Source organism: Amphimedon queenslandica, unplaced genomic scaffold (genome assembly GCF_000090795.2).
Source record: "Amphimedon queenslandica unplaced genomic scaffold, v1.1 AMPQUscaffold_13379, whole genome shotgun sequence".
Lineage (NCBI taxonomy): Eukaryota > Metazoa > Porifera > Demospongiae > Haplosclerida > Niphatidae > Amphimedon > Amphimedon queenslandica.
Genome location: NW_003546385.1, coordinates 153,247 through 173,130, shown reverse-complemented (window position 1 = coordinate 173,130; position 19,884 = coordinate 153,247). Strand labels below are relative to the sequence as shown.

At 33.3% G+C, this 19,884-nt stretch overlaps 5 protein-coding genes and 1 long non-coding RNA gene across 6 annotated transcripts; 1 reads left to right on the top strand and 5 right to left on the bottom strand.

Moving 5' to 3' along the window:
- Positions 1–3,594: 3,594 nt before the first annotated feature.
- Positions 3,595–7,783, bottom strand: LOC109582504 (uncharacterized). Its single transcript, XM_019997236.1, has 3 exons — positions 7,500–7,783; positions 6,791–7,063; positions 3,595–6,744 (listed from the first exon to the last, which is right to left on the bottom strand). Exons 1-3 carry the CDS (start codon positions 7,714–7,716, stop codon positions 3,617–3,619), a joined length of 3,618 nt encoding a protein of 1,205 aa, XP_019852795.1. The 5' UTR covers positions 7,717–7,783; the 3' UTR covers positions 3,595–3,616.
- Positions 7,784–7,797: 14 nt separating this feature from the next.
- LOC100631911 (complex I intermediate-associated protein 30, mitochondrial-like) lies at positions 7,798–9,990 on the top strand. Its single transcript, XM_003386953.3, has 4 exons — positions 7,798–8,026; positions 8,830–8,927; positions 8,976–9,167; positions 9,702–9,990. The coding sequence occupies exons 1-4, from the start codon at positions 7,828–7,830 to the stop codon at positions 9,906–9,908; spliced, it is 696 nt and encodes a 231-aa protein (XP_003387001.1). The 5' UTR covers positions 7,798–7,827; the 3' UTR covers positions 9,909–9,990.
- Positions 9,991–10,304: 314 nt separating this feature from the next.
- Positions 10,305–14,200, bottom strand: LOC100632796 (probable phospholipase D F09G2.8). Its single transcript, XM_019997235.1, has 4 exons — positions 14,077–14,200; positions 13,577–13,745; positions 10,969–11,065; positions 10,305–10,547 (listed from the first exon to the last, which is right to left on the bottom strand). The coding sequence occupies exons 2-4, from the start codon at positions 13,643–13,645 to the stop codon at positions 10,348–10,350; spliced, it is 366 nt and encodes a 121-aa protein (XP_019852794.1). The 5' UTR covers positions 13,646–13,745; positions 14,077–14,200; the 3' UTR covers positions 10,305–10,347.
- A 3,267-nt stretch (positions 14,201–17,467) lies between these two features.
- On the bottom strand, positions 17,468–18,080 carry LOC109580120 (tryptophan--tRNA ligase, cytoplasmic-like). The gene is made up of 3 exons (XM_019997232.1): positions 17,814–18,080; positions 17,658–17,766; positions 17,468–17,611 (listed from the first exon to the last, which is right to left on the bottom strand). Exons 1-3 carry the CDS (start codon positions 17,911–17,913, stop codon positions 17,488–17,490), a joined length of 333 nt encoding a protein of 110 aa, XP_019852791.1. The 5' UTR covers positions 17,914–18,080; the 3' UTR covers positions 17,468–17,487.
- Positions 18,081–18,137: 57 nt separating this feature from the next.
- On the bottom strand, positions 18,138–19,397 carry LOC105312930 (indoleamine 2,3-dioxygenase 1-like). The gene has a single exon (XM_011405955.2). It carries the CDS (start codon positions 19,376–19,378, stop codon positions 18,266–18,268), a length of 1,113 nt encoding a protein of 370 aa, XP_011404257.1. The 5' UTR covers positions 19,379–19,397; the 3' UTR covers positions 18,138–18,265.
- Positions 19,398–19,446: 49 nt separating this feature from the next.
- On the bottom strand, positions 19,447–19,884 carry LOC109582496 (uncharacterized). Its single transcript, XR_002185114.1, has 2 exons — positions 19,795–19,884; positions 19,447–19,747 (listed from the first exon to the last, which is right to left on the bottom strand). It is a non-coding gene; the product is annotated as an uncharacterized LOC109582496 (long non-coding RNA).

Genomic DNA, 19,884 nt, shown 5'->3' with positions numbered 1-19,884 from the left:
AGTATAATCGTCACAGTGGACAGATAATTGTAATTGCTATCTAAGTTGATACATTTTTTATTGAAGTACATGTACATGTACTAGCATTCTTTTTAATGTGAGTAATCATTGAATTTTAAACATTATTTACAATAATCACATGCAAATTTATGTATTGTTCCAACTACTTTATAAGTATTGGCACACTTTAGATGGTACCATTGCAGGACAATGACGGCAATTCATACCCAATCATCCATGATAAAGGACTGTCACTTTTTTTTCATCTAGAGATGGCGGCAGAATTAAAGGAATGCATTGTGACTGTAATTGATAAGAGTACATCATTTAGCTAGCTACCTGACACTGATGGTAAATGGTGCATGTTTTTTTCATTTAGAGATACCTTGTAGGCACAAAACACCAGCAGAGTGTGGTAAAGGAAGATTTCTCAGTGTAAAAGGGCGATGAACGTCTCAAAAAAGTGTCTCATGAACAAAAGCCAAAAACTTAAATACACACAAAAATAACTATTAATAACTATATGAATACTTATAAGTGATAACACAATAATTACAATGATTCCAATAGTAATAATAATACTACTGATAATAATAATAATAATAATAATTATTATTATTATTATTACAATAACATAATAATAAGCATAATGATAAATGATGATAATGTCAACAGTACAATAGTTCTATAGATTACCACACAGAGAAATTATCTACACAAGAGGCAAATACTTTATGTGGTTGCTGCAGGTCAAAAGAAATCAATTACCAGTAATTGAACCTAACTCTCAACAATCAATTTTAACCCTATTAAAGTTTGACGATAGAATTTAGAAACTTTAAAAGAATCATAAATCTGAAAACTACTGCTTTCCTAGCATTTTTGAGCTGGAATATTTATTCAGTAGGTAAAAGTGCAATCTTAATTTAAAATTTTCACTTTAGACACATTATCCAATACAACTGTTATGTCTGAATGAGATCTGAATCATCAACTTGCTTATTTAAAACAAATACAACTGCCATCCTATTTACACACTATAGAATCCTCTGAAGTACTCGATTAGAACAATCCTGATGAATTTACACTGCCTCCAATTTCTTTCACTGCTTCTTTTACTTTGCATTCCATTTTATAACTAAATTCACAATGTTTCACCATAGGCATGTACAAAGCTATATCTAGATGGCTCGCCTCTGTGCCTGACAGCTGTTTGTATCATTTGCAGAATTTATTAGCATACAAATGAAAATGAAAAGAGAAAGAAAAATATAATTTCTGCATTCAAATTGGTCTGCTTACGTGTGAAATTCATAAAAAAACAAATTATTATTAGATGATTTATACTTCCATTTGATTCATAACATGTATTCACTTTCTGAGAAAATCTGAGAATGCATCACTGCATGTAATTCACAGTTTGACCAATGAATATAATGTAAAAGAATGATTATAAATCTTTTACAAAAATGGACAACAAAAATTGAAAAGAAATAATTTTTGAAGGAATGCAACAGAAATTTGTAATCTTAATAACTACATACATTTAGGAAATAAAACAGACTGAACAATGAACATGAACCAACAAAGTGAAAAATGCAAAGGGATCAGAGTTTTAAAAATTGCAAAAATAATACCATTAATTGGGATGCATGAGCCTCATTATGTCAGCATAATATTAGGAATAATAGGGGCTTCCTCATATGAAGCATGTTGCTAGACTAATTGGATGTAAATAGGAATAATAGTGGAATAATGGGTGGAGTTGAAGTTGATTGTAATTGCAGAAGAAATTTTTGGCTAGTGCTTTTTGGAAGACCTATTTTGAAAACACTACTGGAATGCAATCTTTGGGTGAAAATTGATTGTTTGAAAAATTATTGAGAATAAATTGAGAATAATAGGATGAAATTAAAAAATAATTTGGAAAAATATTGAGAATTTCCAGAAAGATTAAAAAAATTTAATAATAATAATAAATTATAATAATAATAACAATAACAATAAGAACAAGAAAATTATGAGCATTATAGGGTAGCTCAACCTTAACCATTAATAGCCTATTTTTTACTGTTGAGATAAGATAAGATTTTGAGAGGTCTAGAATCTATAGGTTGTAATCTAGCTGCCATGGTTTTTGGTGGACAACAAACTTGCCTGAGGAACTGCGGCATGCTGGATAAAAAAAAGTCTTGCAGAATCAAAGATGTTGAAATTATCAGGAGGAAACAGTACATTGTAACAGAAAAATGGTTATTTTAATAACAGACTAAGTTAAAAATAAGATGACTATAAAACATGAGTATTGAATTAGTTCAAAATCACTAAGAATGCAAGTAGAATAACAGTAAAAATAAACATAACAAGATAATTTTTGTTTAAATAGTTTCAAATTAAATTTAGTGTCAGTTTTAACTACACAAACTTTAAAGTAGTTTGCTTCTTGTAAGCTAAGCATAAACTATACTTTCGAAAAAGATTTAGTTATCTTCATCTCATTGCATGCGGAAGTACAATTAACATTAAAGCTATCTATGTAAGGAAGTGTTATAGAATATACAAAATTAACATACAAAATTATGCATTCAATAGTACCTATACATATAACGTCTAGATGCTGAGTACTTATGAACATCTATCTAACAACAAATAGCTATAATTATTTAAAAAAGTAGATGATTATCTACTCTTGTTACACTTATTAAAATTGATTATACTGACTGTTCCACCTTTAGTTCCTTGTAAAGTATAAAGAGATTAACAATTCATAGAAAACCCCTTTCTTTCAGCTCCTGGGCAAGATGCACTATTCATCAATCATTATGTTATTAATCTTTAAATTAAAAATTCCTTGATCTTCATAAGTGTATTTAAAATTAGAATATGAGAGAAATCAAAAAATACGAGAGAAATGTCCACCCTTAATATCATAGATACTCCACTACGAGATTATGTTTAATTAAGAGCATTAATAGTTATATGCGTGGGCGTGTCCCAGAATTAAAAAATAGTCATGCAATCCTATGTTACTAAACTCTGTGTCCAGTTACTGTATGATTCCTTGAACAGAATACTGTGAAAGTATCAGATAACCATGATAACCATGATAACCGGTTATTTAAAAATTAAAAGGACCTTAAAACCCCTATATTTGGCCACCTATGTTATTTTAGCATTGTCATAATGTATGTACTATTATTTTAGGGTATCAGTAGTCCTTGCTGGTAACCCTTCAAGACACTCATCAATCTGTACTTTCTATATATATATTTCTCTGTATGCCACATGTTTTGTAAAATTTGATAAATAAATTAATAAAATAAAATAAATAAATTTTTACTAAGAATGTTCATTTATTTCTGAAATACCGGTAAGTACCTAAACTACCTATCAAATTTTGCATATGCATACATAATTATTATAATTTTTATCACTGATTTTCAAAATATATAATTATTATAAAGTAATAAGAATATCTTTAATACTGAAACAAATTAGTAAACTACATTTAGAATATCTAAATGACTGATTGGCAATACAGGCAAAAAATAGTATAATAATAATAATATTTATATAATAATAATAATAGCCTGTATGTCTTACCACAAACTATAAACTAGAAATCCTGTTCAGGATAAAAAACTGTTTCATAATTAATATCAAGCATTGACTTGTTGAAGTCAGGTACCAATAGCTCTGCAATACTGTTGTGTCCACTGTCAATGGCATGCTCTAAAGCAGTCCATCCTTCATCATCTATTATGCTGATTGTTGGATTATACATTAACAAAAGCTCAACCACTTTATAATGGCCACCCATACAAGCTAACATTAAAGCTGTCATTCCTTCATTATCTTGAATATCTATGCCTGGATCATTACGAAGCAAATGTTCAACAACACTATGATGTCCTTTATCACAAGCAATCATCAAAGAAGTTTGTCCGTCGTTGTTTTGTAGATTTAAATCTGGATCTTTGCTTAGCAATAAGTCAGTAGTCTTAATGTCCCCATTAAAACTAGCAAACATTAGTGCAGACGCCCCGTCACCATTTTGAATGTTAACGTTAGGGTTTTTACTAAGTAAGAGTTCAGCAACTTCACAATGATTTGCAGAGCAGCAAGCTATTAAAGCAGTCATTTCTTCTTCATTTTGAATATCCAGTTGAGGATCTTTGTCTAATAATAATTCCACTACAAGGTAAAGTCCATATAGGCATGCACACATTAAAGCAGTCATCCCTACATTGTTACGAATGTTGAGATTAGCATTATTGTCAAGTAGAAGTTCAATCATTTTGTGCTGTTCTTCTTCACAGGCAATTATTAGTGCTGTATTACCCTGCTGATTCTGGGAATTGATATCTGAAGTCTTGTCCAATAAAATTTGGAATATTTCATATTGTCCTGAACGCACAGCTACCATCAAAAAGGTTTCCCCTTTATCATTTCTATAATTTGTATTACACTTTCCATGATCAAGGAGATGCTTGATTGCATTAATCTTGCCTTGTTTGATATTTTCTAATAATTGGTCCTCTTTTGTTGTATGACCATGATCATCTTCTAAATGATTCCTCCTTTCAATTAATTGTATGCGTGGGTTCTCTTCTCTGGCATCCAAAATGCTCATTGCAGAGATCTTGTCTTTATTTATTATGACTATAGGAGTGTCATCTATAAATACTCCATCTATGTCAAAATTACCTTCCAGCAATTCCTGTTCGATGTCAAAAATTGCCTGCATTTGTGAATGTGGAACAAGGAAGTAACAGACAAATGAGTTGTGGTTATGTGCCGAAACTTTGAGGAAATTTAGAGAATGTGCTGCAGTAGATAAACTAGGTAAGCTCACAAACTTTAAAAAAACTGATAGAAAAATAGAGCCCCAATTCTTGCCAAAAATGATTTTTAATATTGAAAAACCTTTGTGCAATGACAAATTTTGCACTGTTTCTTTTTCTGTAGCCACAGCAAGCTCTGCCAAAGTAGTTGTATCTTTAAATTTAGTCAGTTTAGAAGAGTAAGACTCAACAAGATTCTGAAAATCATGATTATCAATAACAGCTCCACTTTTAATGAAAATTTTGACATTAAAGCATGAGTAATAAGGTTGTAGTTGTTCCAGAAAATTTGACTCTGTGTCAATACAAAAGTCGAAAGAGTCCCTCATCTTTGACAATAAAACTTTGTTATTACTCGTAATAGCAACAAATTTACTACACAGCTCCTCAAAATCATTATTAAGATTCTGAAACCTTTCTTCCAGTTTTGCAGCAACCAACAAGATGAAAGGCTTGTAAAGGTACCAAACAATTCTTCTCTTCTTGATTGCAATATCGAATAGCTCAAAAACCGATGTACTGTTCTTAAGTATATTCACTCTATCTTCACCAAGTGTTGTGTGCATATGCTTTGAAAGAGCAGTACAGGCCAAGTAATTTAATCCAATGTGATTTTCATTTGGTAGTTGTACGATCGTATCAGCACCATTTAATACTAATGCCATAAATATGTTGATCAATCCATGTTCACTTGCTACCAGTAATGCAGTCTCTCCTTTGGTATTTTGATAGTTAACGTTAACCTTTAAACCTATCAGGAGGAACACAATTTTTTCATACTCTTTGCCACTGTTAATAAGTTTTATAACATTGAAAAGTGACTCCTCAAAAGAAAAATTTATATCTTCTTCAACATCGAATATAATTTTATCATCAACAAATATTTTGAAGACACCAAGGTGATGCAAAAAGGTGATTTTGTTCGAGATGTGATCGATAATGGATTGCGTTACAGAAGAAGGAACAAAAAACACAACAATGACAGACCCCTCATCAATATCGATTAGTTTAAAATGCTTTGAATTTTTCTCAAAAAGGTACTTGACAAGTTGACGAAGGTTTTCCACTGTTTTAGATCTCCACCTGCCAGTCAACCTAATCAATATTCTAGAGTTACCTCCCTCAATTGGTAAAGAAACTTTTTCAATTTGAGCTTTCATGTCTTGAATTTCAACAGACTCTTCAAATTTTGTTAATTCGTTTTCATATTTTTCAATAGCAGACTGCAGCCTTTCGCTTAAAACGAACTCTTCAGAAAGGTCTTGAATTACCTCAATATTCAGAAAGTCATAATGAGGTTGAATTGCATCAAAAAGATCATCAATTGTCTGCAAGTGAACAAAACCAGTTTTTCTGAAATATTCTGACATCCAACGAGCAACATCAATTACTTTGTACGAGCCACATTCATCATAATACTTCCTTATATCTTTAAGGAGAGAAATAAACTGCTTTTGTAGACTCCAAAGACCCCGGGAAACCTCACACTTGGAATTTAAGACTATTTTTTTCAAAATTTTAGGCTCCTTGTTTGACGAATCTTCATTCTTAGTGGCCAAAGAAATCGATACATTCTGACTTTTTTCAACTTCCTCTTTCCAATTTGTGCCCAGCAAGTTAGCAGCTAACTGTACAGGACCACCTACTGCAATAAAAGAATCCAAAAAATTCTGGCAATGTTTTTCAAGGGATAACAAGTCTCTCTTTAACTTCATTCCAGCTACAAACTCATCATGGATTGTTCTGTACTCGGGTGAATTCCTTACTGCTCTGCTAATGAGTTCCTTGCTGTACAGTTCACCAGCAACTTTATCAATGCAATGCTCCACAGTATCACTTAGAGCAGAGTAATGGCGAGTGAGTACATCTTGTACAATTGTCCAGACACCTTTCATATTCACTATTTTAAAGTACTCATGATAATGTTTATAATAATAATACTTTACCTTCACTGGTTTTCATTTCTATTTGGTGAGCTATGGCTGTCTCATGAGAATCATGCAATGCATCAATTACGACTCTCCATGTCACATGAGGATTATTATCAAGAAAATTCTGAACAACAATACTGTGAGCTTCCTCTTCTTCCAGTCCATGCTTCATATCAGCTAAAATTTCTTGGTTCATTTTAGGAAGACAACAGACAAACTGTTCCCAAGTCCCAGCAGTAAATTCAGATGATCTTAACAAATGAATTAAATCGTCTTTTCCTGGCTTATCTAATAATAAAAAAATCAGCATTAAATTCTGTAACTTGAAAGTACATGTATAAGTGATGTATACAACATTTAAGTGATGTAAAGTGATGTACATAACATTTGGTTGTGTTACTTTTTTTCACTTTCACTGTTTCTCTTTTATATAGTGGCAGATACAAACCACAATTGGATTTGGAATGCATGCCTATGCATTTTCATAATCACAAACTTCAGAGTCACAAACAAAGTGAAAGTGCACCATAAAGTTTCTATATTTTCAGATACAGCAAGGATTGTACAGTTAGAAACTGAATGGCAAGGTTAATAATGTAACGACTAGATCTACCACTAATTATATATGTAACACTTAGCTAGCAGTGATTTTACAGAAACAGCATCATTGATTCAACAACATTAATAACTATTCCCTAATTATTAGAATACCTATCAGTATTACCTGTAATGGTAGGTCCTGGGTTTGGTTCTACGTTTCCTGATATAAAGAGGAGGAGTGACACACAGAGAAGAGGCAAAATGAAATCACAAGATGCAAAAGTGTCACATGCACACGAAGATGAAGAACTCTTGCTATTAGACTCACAACAAGACCGAGGAAGAAGAAGACAGCAGTTCCAGGCCCCTACGCTTGTTCTCCATTGCGACAGATCTATCATCACGAACCCCTACTTGGCCAATTGGAAGGAACAAAGAATCACGCCTTTTTTGTTTATAATTTTTATTTTTTAATGAGGCGTGGCTCAGGCCTATTAGAATTAATTTTTTAAATGGCAAAACTTGTAAGATCTTCATTGAGGTCTTATGTGGAGGGTGTCAAAAAAACCATTGCTCTTAAACCGCTTGATGACAGTGAGAAATTGATGCTTTGGGACCTGAGGGACGAGGATTGTGTTAATGAGTGGGAATGTATTAGTGATGAAGAAAGAGGAGGAGGTTCTCAAGCCACTTTTAAGTCAAACAAAAAAGGTATTACCTTAAGCCTACTATTTTTAGCGTCTACTAAATTTAGCTATATTAGCGAGAGAGCTTTAAATCGCTAAATTAAATAGACACCAAAATAATTATTATTCATTATAATGGTTATTATTTATAGTTAATTTGGTTAAAAACGCTAAAATTAGTAACGCTAAACATGACTTTTGCTGATTTCGCTAAAATTAGTAGATGCAAATAATAGTAGGCTTAAGGTATATAAAATTTTCTGATACACATACATGTTTTTATGTTGCGTTGAAATTTTAAGCTGATTCTGATCAAAATTAAAATCACTTAAAAATTGGCCAAAGATCTGTATATACTAGATATGCATGTGCATGTAGTACCATAATTCCTCTAAAAATTTGTCACATTAAATTTTTATTTGTAATTTTTAAAATGAATTTTTAGAGGGAGAGTAGTTATGAAGCTTTTAAATTAATTATTTTGTTGAATTAGGAGGGATTCATTAATACACAACACCAGCTGTATGCTAACCTGGCTATTCAGAGTATCCTTCTCTCATATTGAACTTAGAATAAATTATTGTAGAAAATTTGAAATAATTATTTATTTTCGAATTTAGAGCATCGAATATTTAGAGGAATTACGGTACACAGTATTTTATCAAAAATGGCTAGGAGAGAATTTTCCATTTTAATAATTTTTTCTGATGCATATACATGAATTTATGTGGTGTAGAAAGTTTGAGCTGATTCTGATCAAGATTAGATTTGTAATGAATTTTTGATACTGTTATTATTATTATTATTATTATCATCATTATTTATTAGGTACGGGCTCTGTCTTTGAAGGTGTTTTAAATACTAGCATTAAAAACACAGAGCTGAAATACAGTGGATATTGTGCCATTAGATCAAAGCCAGTAAAAGTAAGACACACGCTCTACAATACACTATTGCATTGATACATCGTTCAGTATCGCAGCTTAGATTTAATGAAAATGGATCGAAAAGATGTCTCCGAATTTGATGCTTTTGAGATTCGAGTGAGAGGAGACGGACGGAAATTCTTTGCTAACATTCATGCTCCAGGACTAGCGACCAGGGCAGATAACTTGTGGCAATACTTCATATTCACTAGGGGAGGCCCAGAATGGGAGGACATTATAGTAAGCTATGCTGCATTTTTGATTACCGTATAGTGCTTTATTTTGACAGCGCTTTATTTTGACAATTTTGCTGTAAAATTGTAATCGGAAGTTTTCTAATTTGACAATTTTTTGTGTACATGTGCATTACCGAGCATGAGCATTAGTGATTGGTGGTTTTTAATATTGGCGATTCCGCTTGCAAACCGCCAATTTTCCATATAAAATTTTGCCAAATTAAAGTGCTATATGGTATGTACACGTACATGTACTATAAAAATAGACCTCTTACAAAAGGTATTTTTATTATCTCGCATGCATGTGAATCAATTAGAAGAGATGATGAATAATGATTTGCCAGTTACACAATGTACATACCTGCAGTTCAATTTACTATAAATATTTATTATTACCTTTAATCTACATGTACATTGTATTATGCTCCATTTTTGATTATGTGCTTCAAGAAAGACCTATGCATGTGAATAAACTAGAAGAAATGAATAGTGATTTGCTGATTACATATCATTAATTTGTAATCCTTTTCTATTTTAGCTTCCTTTTCATAAATTTTTCCTGACTCACCGTGGCTATTTTCAAGATCGTCAAGTCGTCTTACCTTTAAAATCTATCGCAACATTTGGCCTGTTAGTAGCTGATAGAGTTAATGGGCCATTCAAACTCGAGATACAACACATAAAAGCAGTCCGATGTAAAGAAATACATACAGAGGCATCAGAAAAAGAGCTATTTGATTACTGAAGAATTATGATTTATAATAAAGAGAACTTGCTATATCAATGTATTATTAGTTTGATTATGAGTCATCATGCAGGTCTATATATAAATTAATTATAACAGTAAAAAATTGTGACTATAATTGACAAAATGTACATGTACTGTATGGTGAGTAATTCGTTTTTAAAGAGGAAAAAATCCAACTTCCTGTGCTCCATTAGTAAAGGAATTATTGCACAAGATGCAAAAAGTTCTTACGTACCTGTTGCAACCAATGCTTTTCTAAAAGAACACACACAAGTTGATATCCGCCAAATGGTACCTTTGTCAATTAAAGTCACAATTTTTGAAGATTTCACATGGAGGTTTAATTTTTAAAAAATTATTATAAATTAAATAATCTGCTAATACATGCAGCTGTTTATACTTCACATGGAGAAGGTTTAATTAAAAAAGAAGCAAACTATTTATTATCATGGCAGTATGGAGGCTGTTCAACAGTATTAATATCAAAAGTATAGCTAGAGTCCCAGTCTCTCTCGAAAACAAGCTTCAGCTCTTCTGGTATTGATAGTGAATCAGGATCAGTTATATTAGGTTTTTTGACAATACAACTGACACCACCAGTGGATATAAAGTAATCCCCTGACCAGTTTGATGTGCCTGAGGGGAAAGAAATGGAGATGAGAGAGAGAATTAGAGAAGGAAAAAAGAACAAGTAAAATGGACCAAGAAAAATAAGAGAGATAAATTAAGATGTACAGTGTACACAATAGTGATTGGTATGTTAGCACAGAATCAGAAACAGATGGCGAAAGAGAGAGAGAGAGAGGAAGGCCATATATTAGAGTATTATTATTATACTTATTACTACTACTATACAGCATAGACATGTACATATGTGTTGGTGTATATACCATAATCAGAACATATTGACATGTAGAATGTAGTGAGTGGAACACATAGAGAGTATTACTAATAATATTGATTTTATCATAATACATTAGCACACATGTACGTGTACATGTAGATGCATTGAAGTATTACGTATTACGTATTACGTATTACGTATTCTATTACGTACCAACATAGGCAGCTTTATCAGTGACCATGTACTTGTTATGATTGACTCTTGTGTATGGGATCTGAGTATCATTCAGTGGCGGAACAACAAAGTATTTCTATTAAGAATATATTATAATCCAAAGAATAAAAAATGTTTCATAAATACAATCAAAATAATTATATTTAAACGGGTATCTGTTTATACATACATGTATGTGTATCTGCAAGAGTACATAATACTTAAAGAGAGTATCCATGCAACAGCCCTATGTACTCTTGGTATTTGTCATATCAATTAGACTTATCCCTTTTAACTATATAGCAAGGCTGCAAAAGTTGTGGCAGCCATTTTGAAGTGGGGTGAATCCTACTTAGTAACGCTACCACGTTACTAATAGATGCCTACACAACAATGCCATACATTATTCTGCCTTCAACATTTAACAGTAAAACCACTAGTTTTAATGGTACTCAATTATCTCAGAACAGATACACTCTGATAGCTTTTACTCAATTATGGCTAGATCTATTAGCAGTTATGACAACAGTCATACTATTTTGTGGTATAGCTATAGCTCCATTGAAGTGCAAGTGCTAGTTTATTAATATCATTAACCAAGAGTGGAGCAGTGATGGAGAGCCCTGTTGAAGCAAATTCTAATACAGATGATGTGATATACGAAATGATGGAACAACCAGCATTTCATCAAGAGCAACGTCAAGATCGGCTTCCACCCAAAAGAAAACACATTGAGGATAAATGGCCACTTCGTATAGTGATATGCCTTTTTACAGTTATACTGCTAGTGCTTACCATTTTAGTGGGTATGTGTGGTTTCATAATATCACAATCATACCCTACTGAATGCACCAGTACTACAGCTACTACTGCCAGTATTCTTAATGCTGATGCTACTGCTATTGATGTGAGTAGGTTGGCTGTGAGTATTTCTCAAGTATTACTTGAAGTTCATGACCTAAAGGCTAGTTTTAACAACTCATTGGCTATATTAGTTGGGGAAATTCATGACAGAATTGACAACATGGAAGAAGAAATACTTGACAAAACAGCTCGTATTTCAGAGAAAAATAACAATACAGCTAACAAGAACTTGGAAAAATTGAAAAATTTTATTGAGATAACTGACAGTGATCTGAGGGTTGCTTTTAACAACTCCTTATTAGTTGGGGAAATTCACAACAGAATTGACAACACAGAAGAAGAAATACTCAACGAAGCTGCTCTTATTTCAGAAAAAAGTAACAATACAGCTAACAAGAACTTGGAACAATTAAAAAATCTTATTGAGATAACAGACAGGAAGATTGATGCTATACAAGACACCAGCACTTCTAATGCTGCAGTGATCAACGATGTACTACTAATGACACAAAGACTTTTAGCATTACATAATTTCTCTGTGGCTCTTCCTACATCTTGTAAGGAGATTGAACAGGAACAACCATCAGGAATGTATGAACTAGCATCTTTTAATGAGACGTACGAGGCTTACTGTCATATGGAGGAGCTGTGTGGTTCAAAAGGAGGATGGACAAGACTAGCATATCTGAACATGTCTGATTTTTCGGAGACCTGTCCTTCTGGGCTTAGATTGTACCAATCAGAAGACGTAAGTGCTTGTGGTCGACCATTAACAAGCAGTGCAGGCTGTGTATCAGTTCAGTTCCCATCTAATGGTATCAGTTATTCTCAGATATGTGGCAGAGTAACAGGATATCAGTATGGAACACCTGATGCTGTACATAGTGGATTTACTCCAAATCACAATAATTTGAATGGCGATTATGTTGACGGCGTTAGTATCACACAAGGGTCTCCTCGAAAACATGTCTGGACACTGATAGTAGGCTTTACTGACCAGACAAATAGCGACAATATTTATTACAATTGTCCATGTTCTACCGGCAGTACGCAACACATTCAATCGTTTGTTGGCAATCATTACACCTGCGAATCAGGAAACCCCACTACTTCTATATCAGCTCATTTATATACATCTGATCCACTCTGGGATGGCCAAGGATGTAGTTCTCATGAAGCAGCTTGTTGTGATATTCCTGGTATCCCATGGTTTCACAGAGACTATGGTAACGCTACCACTACTGACTATATTGAGTTGAGGGTCTGTGGAGATGAGGGAACTGATAACGAAGACACTCCTGTCAGCTATTATGAGATTTACGTCAAGTAGAAATGACTTTATGACCTGTTTTTGAGTGCTTTTGGCATTAAGTTTAAAGAATTCAGAAAATTTTTCTTTTGTTGTTTTTTAGATTAGATTCATTATAGAGGTTTACCTAATACCGTCAAGTGGTAATTCAAAAGCCACCTGCATTATTGTGTGCATTAAGAGGAATTTAAATTGATAATTTTCATGTTCTTTACACTTTTAATAATCATTTTTAATAACCGTTTTCAGATAGCGTTTTTTGAGACTAATAATTTTTGCAAATGACCTGCATACGGAAGTTTACAAAATCAATTTTTGCAAATATTTACTATTCTGCCATCTTGTACAGTATTTAATTTCGTGAATCATAAAAATCCATGAAACTTATTATCCTTAAAAAACAGCTACACAGTTAGCATAATGTAATATACTCACTGTTTTTATGCTTCCATTCTTGGGTTCGGTAACATTCCAAGACCCCAGACTCTCCAGAAAGCTCCTCATGTCACAAGGAGAGTGTTCCTAGTGACTGCCCAGCAGACGTACCTCAATCCCTTTCTCATAAGCTGCTGTACGCAATGCATCATCAATCACCGGCCAGTACCTAATATAATATAAATAAAATATAATATAAATTGTTAATATAATAATCAACAGGTTATTTTGAGGATATAAGTGCACCATATCAGGTGTTTTGTCAAGGGTTACAAGTTTTGTAAATTCCTTCCTGATCAACGAAAATAAAATCCACAAAATCAATGTTATACGGTACCCACATGGCACATAGTAGAATTCGCAAAATTAAAATCCGTAAATAAGAAATTAAGTAGATTTCGCAAGATATAATTCACTCAAAAAACCCACTTATATGGTACACTGCAATGTACAGTAACAAGAGAATTTTATTGTATTATTAAGAAACAATCCTCTCTTACTTTTTAGGGTAGCTGTAGACAATGGCTGGTTCATAGGTCCATTACAGCAATGTAGATAAACTCATCAGCACTCGCTATGACATTGAGGAGGGCGCTAATGTCATCAGTTCTGTGATCAGTAGAGAATTGTGGAGGAGATGACTAGAGAATAGAGAGAGAATTTTTATTAAATTTTAAATACATATTGATGTCCCTATATGCTATGTAGAAAGTTTGAGCTGATTCTGACAATCAAATTTTGAGTTATGAGCATTTTAAATGAGCCAATTTTTGAAAAATACCCAAAGCTATAGCCCCCCATGGTTTTTTCGAAAAATGGCTCCAAGATCACCCCAAATTTTTACTACATTTTCTGATACATTTTCTAATACATATTGATGTACTTATGCTATGTAAAAAGTTTGAGCTGATTCCGACTTTATTTTTTTAAAGTTACGGCCATTTTAAGAAAACATCAAAAATCTGAAAAATACCCAAGGCTATTATAGCCCATGGTTTTTTCAAAAAATGGCTCCAAAATCACCCTTAATTTTTATTACATTTTCTAATACATATTGACATCCTTATGCTACATAGAAAGTTTGAGCTGATTCCAACTTTTTTTTCAAGTTACGGCCATTTTAAGAAAGTGTCAAAAATCTGAAAAATACCCAAGGCTATAGCCTTGGGTATTTTTCAGATTTTATAGCCCATGGTTTTTTCCAAAAAATGGCTCCAAAATCACCCCAAATTTTTATTACATTTTCTGATACATATTGACGTCCTTATGCTACATAAAAAGTTTGAGCTGATTCCGACTTTAATTTCTCAAATTATGGCCATTTTAAGAAAATGAAAAAAATTTGAAAAATACCCAAGGCTATATAGCCCATGGTTTTTTGTAAAAAATGGCTCCGAAATCACCCAAAATTTTTATTACATTTTCTGATACATATTGACGTCCTTATGCTACATAGAAAATTTGAGCTGATTCCGACTTAAATTTTTTAAGTTACAGCCATTTTAAGAAAGCGTCAAAAATCTGAAAAATACCCAAGGCTATTAGTAACGCGGTAGCGTTACTAAGTAGGATTCACCCCCAAACAAAATGGCTGCCACAACTTTTGCAGCCTTGCTATACCGGGAAAATGAGCTCCTATGCTTACCAGACTTCTTAGAGGACCTTATCTTGACCAGAGGACTCCATTGGCACCACTAGCGTGGCCCTAGACCTTGTCTAAGAGAAAATCCAAAAATCGGCGAACCGGCCGTTTTGTTCAGCCACCTATTTTCATCTTCATTATCATAATCTTAGCTGCACGCCACCATTTTGTTATTATTATTATTATTATTATTATTATTAATTAAAGAAGCATGTGCTCCAAAATTTGGGTGTGGTCGCGCATGCTCAGATCTGCAGCTCTGGAAGATGCGAGTTATTCTTTTACCAATCAACTTACTGCAATACTTTAGTGGAGGTTTCCAGCTAAAAGAAGGTATTAATTTTACATGTTACTGTTTTATCAAGTGTGTTATTTTATTTTATTTTAAAAACAAACAATTAATTAATGATATGACTTATGATATGCAATGATAATTATGAACTTGACAACAGCCTGGAAGAACAGGAATAGCAGGGAAGATGGACACTCTTAGCTCACAGATTCTTGAACAAGGACTTGTGTCAAGACTAGTATTAGTTTCACTTGTCATCAGTATAGTTGATATTCCTTCAGCATGTCTATTCAATGCTGTCTCTCATAAATGTCATAATAATGATGATAATAATAAAGAAAATTATTGTTTTTGTAAAATCAACAAGTATCACAATTGCAACTAAAGAAATACTATAAATATTATTAAAAAATCAACACAAACAAGAACATAAAAAATTAAAAAAAACAAGATGAAGTAGGATTCCGAACGACCAACGAAAATACGAAATGAAAATCCTACTCGTGACGCAAATTCTACTCTACCTTGCAAGGTGATCCATAATTCTTACATAATAACATTAAAATTACAATGTAGAGTAGAATTTGCGTCATGAGTAGGATTTTCATTTCGTATTTTCGTTGGTCGTTCGGAATCCTACTTCATCTTGTTCTTTTTTAATTTTTTATGTTCTTGTAGCCCATGGTTTTTTGTAAAAAATGGCTCCAAAATCACCCCAAATTTTTATTACATTTTCTGATACATATTTACGTCCTTATGCTACATAAAAAGTTTGAGCTGATTCCGACTTTAATTTCTCAAATTATGGCCATTTTAAGAAAATGAAAAAAATTTGAAAAATACCCAAGGCTATATAGCCCATGGTTTTTTGTAAAAAATGGCTCCAAAATCACCCCTGATTTTTATTACATTTTCTGATACATATTGACGTCCTTATGCTACATAAAAAGTTTGAGCTGATTCCGACTTTAATTTCTCAAATTATGGCCATTTTAAGAAAATGAAAAAAATTTGAAAAATACCCAAGGCTATATAGCCCATGGTTTTTTGTACAAAATGGCTCCAAAATCACTCCTAATTTTTATTACATTTTCTGATACATATTGACGTCCTTATGCTACATAGAAAATTTGAGCTGATTCCGACTTTAATTTTTTAAGTTACGGCCATTTTAAGAAAGCGTCAAAAATCTGAAAAATACCCAAGGCTATAGCCCATGGTTTTTTGTAAAAAAATGGCTCCAAAATCACCCCAAATTTTTATTACGTTTTCTGATACATATTGACGTCCTTATGCTACAAAGAAGTTTGAGCTGATTCCAATTTTATTTTTTCAAGTTACGGCCATTTTAAGAAAGCATCAAAAATCTAAAAAATACCCAAGGCTATAGCCCATGGTTTTTTGTAAAAATGGCTCCGAAATCACCCCAAATTTTTATTACATTTTCTGTTGATAAGATTTTTGGTTAAGTATGGGCAGTGACTAGGCAAAATGCCAATAACAACTGCTATTAGCAAACTTACAGTGGGAGTATAAATTCATTCCCCCATTATGCTAGTGTTGCATTGTTATCGTATCATATCAACCATGACCCAGGGCATGCCATTCCTTTACCATAATTGTAACAGCATAATAGCAACTATAGTTGTAGGAGTAGATGTAATAAGATCACACTCATAGCTGGAATGCATGGCATTGTCAAGTACAGTATACTTCTGAATCAGTCATGCTTGTTATTCCTTTCCAAATTAGAACAAAACAATTATTACAACTTTGTACTTTTGAGCTTCTCATACTTTCCTTATGAGGCAGTCACATTGACTTAATGAACTTATCATTATCATGTCAGATTCCCCAGGAAATAATTCAACATAGGGGCAGGGGAGTGGAGTAATTCGCCAAATTCATTTTTGTTTTTTTTAATTATTTTGCAAAAATGCCTTTGTTACACAGAAAAACACACACTTTCATATTTCCTTACTTGGTAAAAAGGAATGGAATAAGATGCCCAAGATACATAGACTCCGATGAAGGACCACGCCCAGTGTATAGAAAAAATGGCTTATTTTGCTCATATGCATTCAAGATATCAGAAACATCCCTGCATAGGCCATGATTAATATAAATTTTATGATTTATAACTTTACCTGTGAGAAAAGAAAATTCCTCGGCGGAGAAAGTGGTGGGCTGGTTTCTTTGATAGAGTCTCGATCCTTTGTAGAAGGGATTCGTCAATTCTCTCACTTCCAAACTGAACTATAAATAGATATATAATTTCACACCTGACATTTTGGCCTATATACCAATGAGCTTGTCATAGTTGATCTTCTTTTCCCCTTCTCCTGCTTTAGCTGTCCAAGGATCAACAATTTGTTCTTTAGGTTGAGCTGATTCTGCTGCCATTGTTGAACCGTTTTTCCTAGTGAAATCAACTTGTTGTCCTTTGTCCAGCAGGATATTTTGCTGCTATGGGCTAGGTTAATATCATTATGCAAAACTTGAGCTCGCCTACGCGTCCTGGCACGACGCCCATCCTATCCATATTGATACGGTTATGTACTGAATCAGTTCCAAAAATAGCCTGAACTATACTAAAAAATAATCATCTCTAATAAAAATAGAACATAAATGAAACTGGCGCAAAATCTAACAGGCTATATAAATCTAAAACATAACAATTTTAATTTGTTTGTTTATATAATTTTTTGCTGCCTCACAGGTCATGACATAGATGATAACAAACTACACTATAGCTCTAGAGCTCAAATGATTTAGTTTTTTCTTTCGTTTTTGTTAAAAATATTTCTAATGTAGACCCTCCAGTTCCTTCTGTAGCAGTATCATTACTTGGCTTAAGAATATAATTTGTCACAAGGTCAATGTGCTCCTGTCGAAAGGCCACTAAGGCTTTAACACAACTGTTGTAAGTATCCTTGCTGCATGAATGAAGCTCTACATAGGTCCTCAAAATGGAGTGTGAAAATTCATCTTTCTTGTATTCATTTTTCATGTCGGTTAGAAACTGACGATGCTCAAGTGGCATACGAACTTTCATCCCATCCAAGAAACTTTTAGTACCACCTTCAAATTCAATGCCTAAAAATATATCAAATAATGGAATGATTGAACTTTGGACACCACTTGCACCGGGATATGTTCGAAATGTGTCAGGATCTTCAGTACCCTCATACTGTATTCCTTCCTTACTTCCAGAAAAAAAGCTTCGCAACTTGTTATAAAAGACACTTGGATCACATTCGTAGTACATCTCTTTCATAATGCCTGTGATACTAGATATGCAATCAGTGACAATCTTGAGGCAACGCATTACTTCTTGCTGATCATCTTTCTTGATTGCTTCAATGCAATCAATGACAGCTTTGATACCTGGTGCAGCTGCAAGCTCAATACGCATATGAATTAGATAGAACCAAGCTTCATCTTTACTACCAGTAAAGGACAATGCGATCTCAAAGTTGTCTTTAGAAAGAGGCTCACTCGGGTTTTTCAGATGCCAATTCCATAAAACAAAGGCAGCATAGCACGGAGAAGGTGATAGGCCGAGATGTGACGAAACGGCAACCAAAGGAACGGCTAACTCCCTAGGTAGACTTGTGCACTGACCAATAGATCTGTATGCTTGAGAAATAAAGGTGATAACACAGTAAGCTCTTTTCCAGTGTTGTTCTGTTGGAAGCGACGACTCGTCAATTGTAATCAATGGAAGACGGTCAACTTTATCTATTAGTTGTTTGCCAGAATCTTTCAAAAGAGTTGGTAAGTCGTTAGCGATACTTTCCCACAGCTCAAAAGAACTAGGGAGGCGTTCAACTTTAGAAAGAAATCCTAAATTCCATCTAGAATCCATGGCTAAGTTACAATGCGATGGCCCGGTAATCTATGGTTTGTTGCTTATCCACTGTAGTTTATTATTAGTTATAAAGTTGCACTAGATTATTCAAATCAAAAAATTCAAAGTAATAGATCTAGATCTAGCTATAATAGTAAAACTAATAGCAAAAATAATTAACACTATAGTCAAATAAAGGCAGCAAAAAATTATTCTTGATCCTTAAGCGGACAGCTTAAAATTCAGAGGACGAGGAGTCATGAACTGCTTCACAACATCCATAGTCACCTCAGCACGTCTTGCCTGATGATCACCAACAAGCTTTTGAAGCACACCAATAAGCTCTTTCTTGAGTTGTCCAGTAAGCAGTTTTCCACTCTCATAATTCTAAATTAAACCATTTAATTAAATATACCTAGTTATGCTATTACTACCTTCTTTATCTCTGCCAGACGTTCATCATCCTCCATGAAAAAGGTCAAGTATTGATAAGAGACATCAACGTCAGTGTTACCACCATGCTC

Excerpts from the sequence above, each read along its gene's own strand:
- LOC105312930 (XM_011405955.2), bottom strand. The coding sequence starts at position 19,378 with ATGGATTCTAGATGGAATTTAGGATTTCTTTCTAAAGTTGAACGCCTC.
- LOC109580120 (XM_019997232.1), bottom strand. The coding sequence starts at position 17,913 with ATGGCAGCAGAATCAGCTCAACCTAAAGAACAAATTGTTGATCCTTGG. Across the intron at positions 17,767-17,813 it reads CAACTATGACAAGCTCATTG|TTCAGTTTGGAAGTGAGAGA; the intron begins GTATATAGGCCA and ends ATCTATTTATAG. Across the intron at positions 17,612-17,657 it reads GGAATTTTCTTTTCTCACAG|GGATGTTTCTGATATCTTGA; the intron begins GTAAAGTTATAA and ends TGGCCTATGCAG.
- LOC109582504 (XM_019997236.1), bottom strand. The coding sequence starts at position 7,716 with ATGATAGATCTGTCGCAATGGAGAACAAGCGTAGGGGCCTGGAACTGC. Across the intron at positions 7,064-7,499 it reads CCCAGGACCTACCATTACAG|ATAAGCCAGGAAAAGACGAT; the intron begins GTAATACTGATA and ends TTTTATTATTAG. Across the intron at positions 6,745-6,790 it reads AGAAATGAAAACCAGTGAAG|TGAATATGAAAGGTGTCTGG; the intron begins GTAAAGTATTAT and ends ACTTTAAAATAG.
- LOC100631911 (XM_003386953.3), top strand. The coding sequence starts at position 7,828 with ATGGCAAAACTTGTAAGATCTTCATTGAGGTCTTATGTGGAGGGTGTC. Across the intron at positions 8,027-8,829 it reads TTTTAAGTCAAACAAAAAAG|GTACGGGCTCTGTCTTTGAA; the intron begins GTATTACCTTAA and ends ATTATTTATTAG. Across the intron at positions 8,928-8,975 it reads TTAGATCAAAGCCAGTAAAA|TATCGCAGCTTAGATTTAAT; the intron begins GTAAGACACACG and ends TACATCGTTCAG.
- LOC100632796 (XM_019997235.1), bottom strand. The coding sequence starts at position 13,645 with ATGAGGAGCTTTCTGGAGAGTCTGGGGTCTTGGAATGTTACCGAACCC. Across the intron at positions 11,066-13,576 it reads AGAATGGAAGCATAAAAACA|AAATACTTTGTTGTTCCGCC; the intron begins GTGAGTATATTA and ends TATTCTTAATAG. Across the intron at positions 10,548-10,968 it reads TGATAAAGCTGCCTATGTTG|GCACATCAAACTGGTCAGGG; the intron begins GTACGTAATAGA and ends CTTTCCCCTCAG.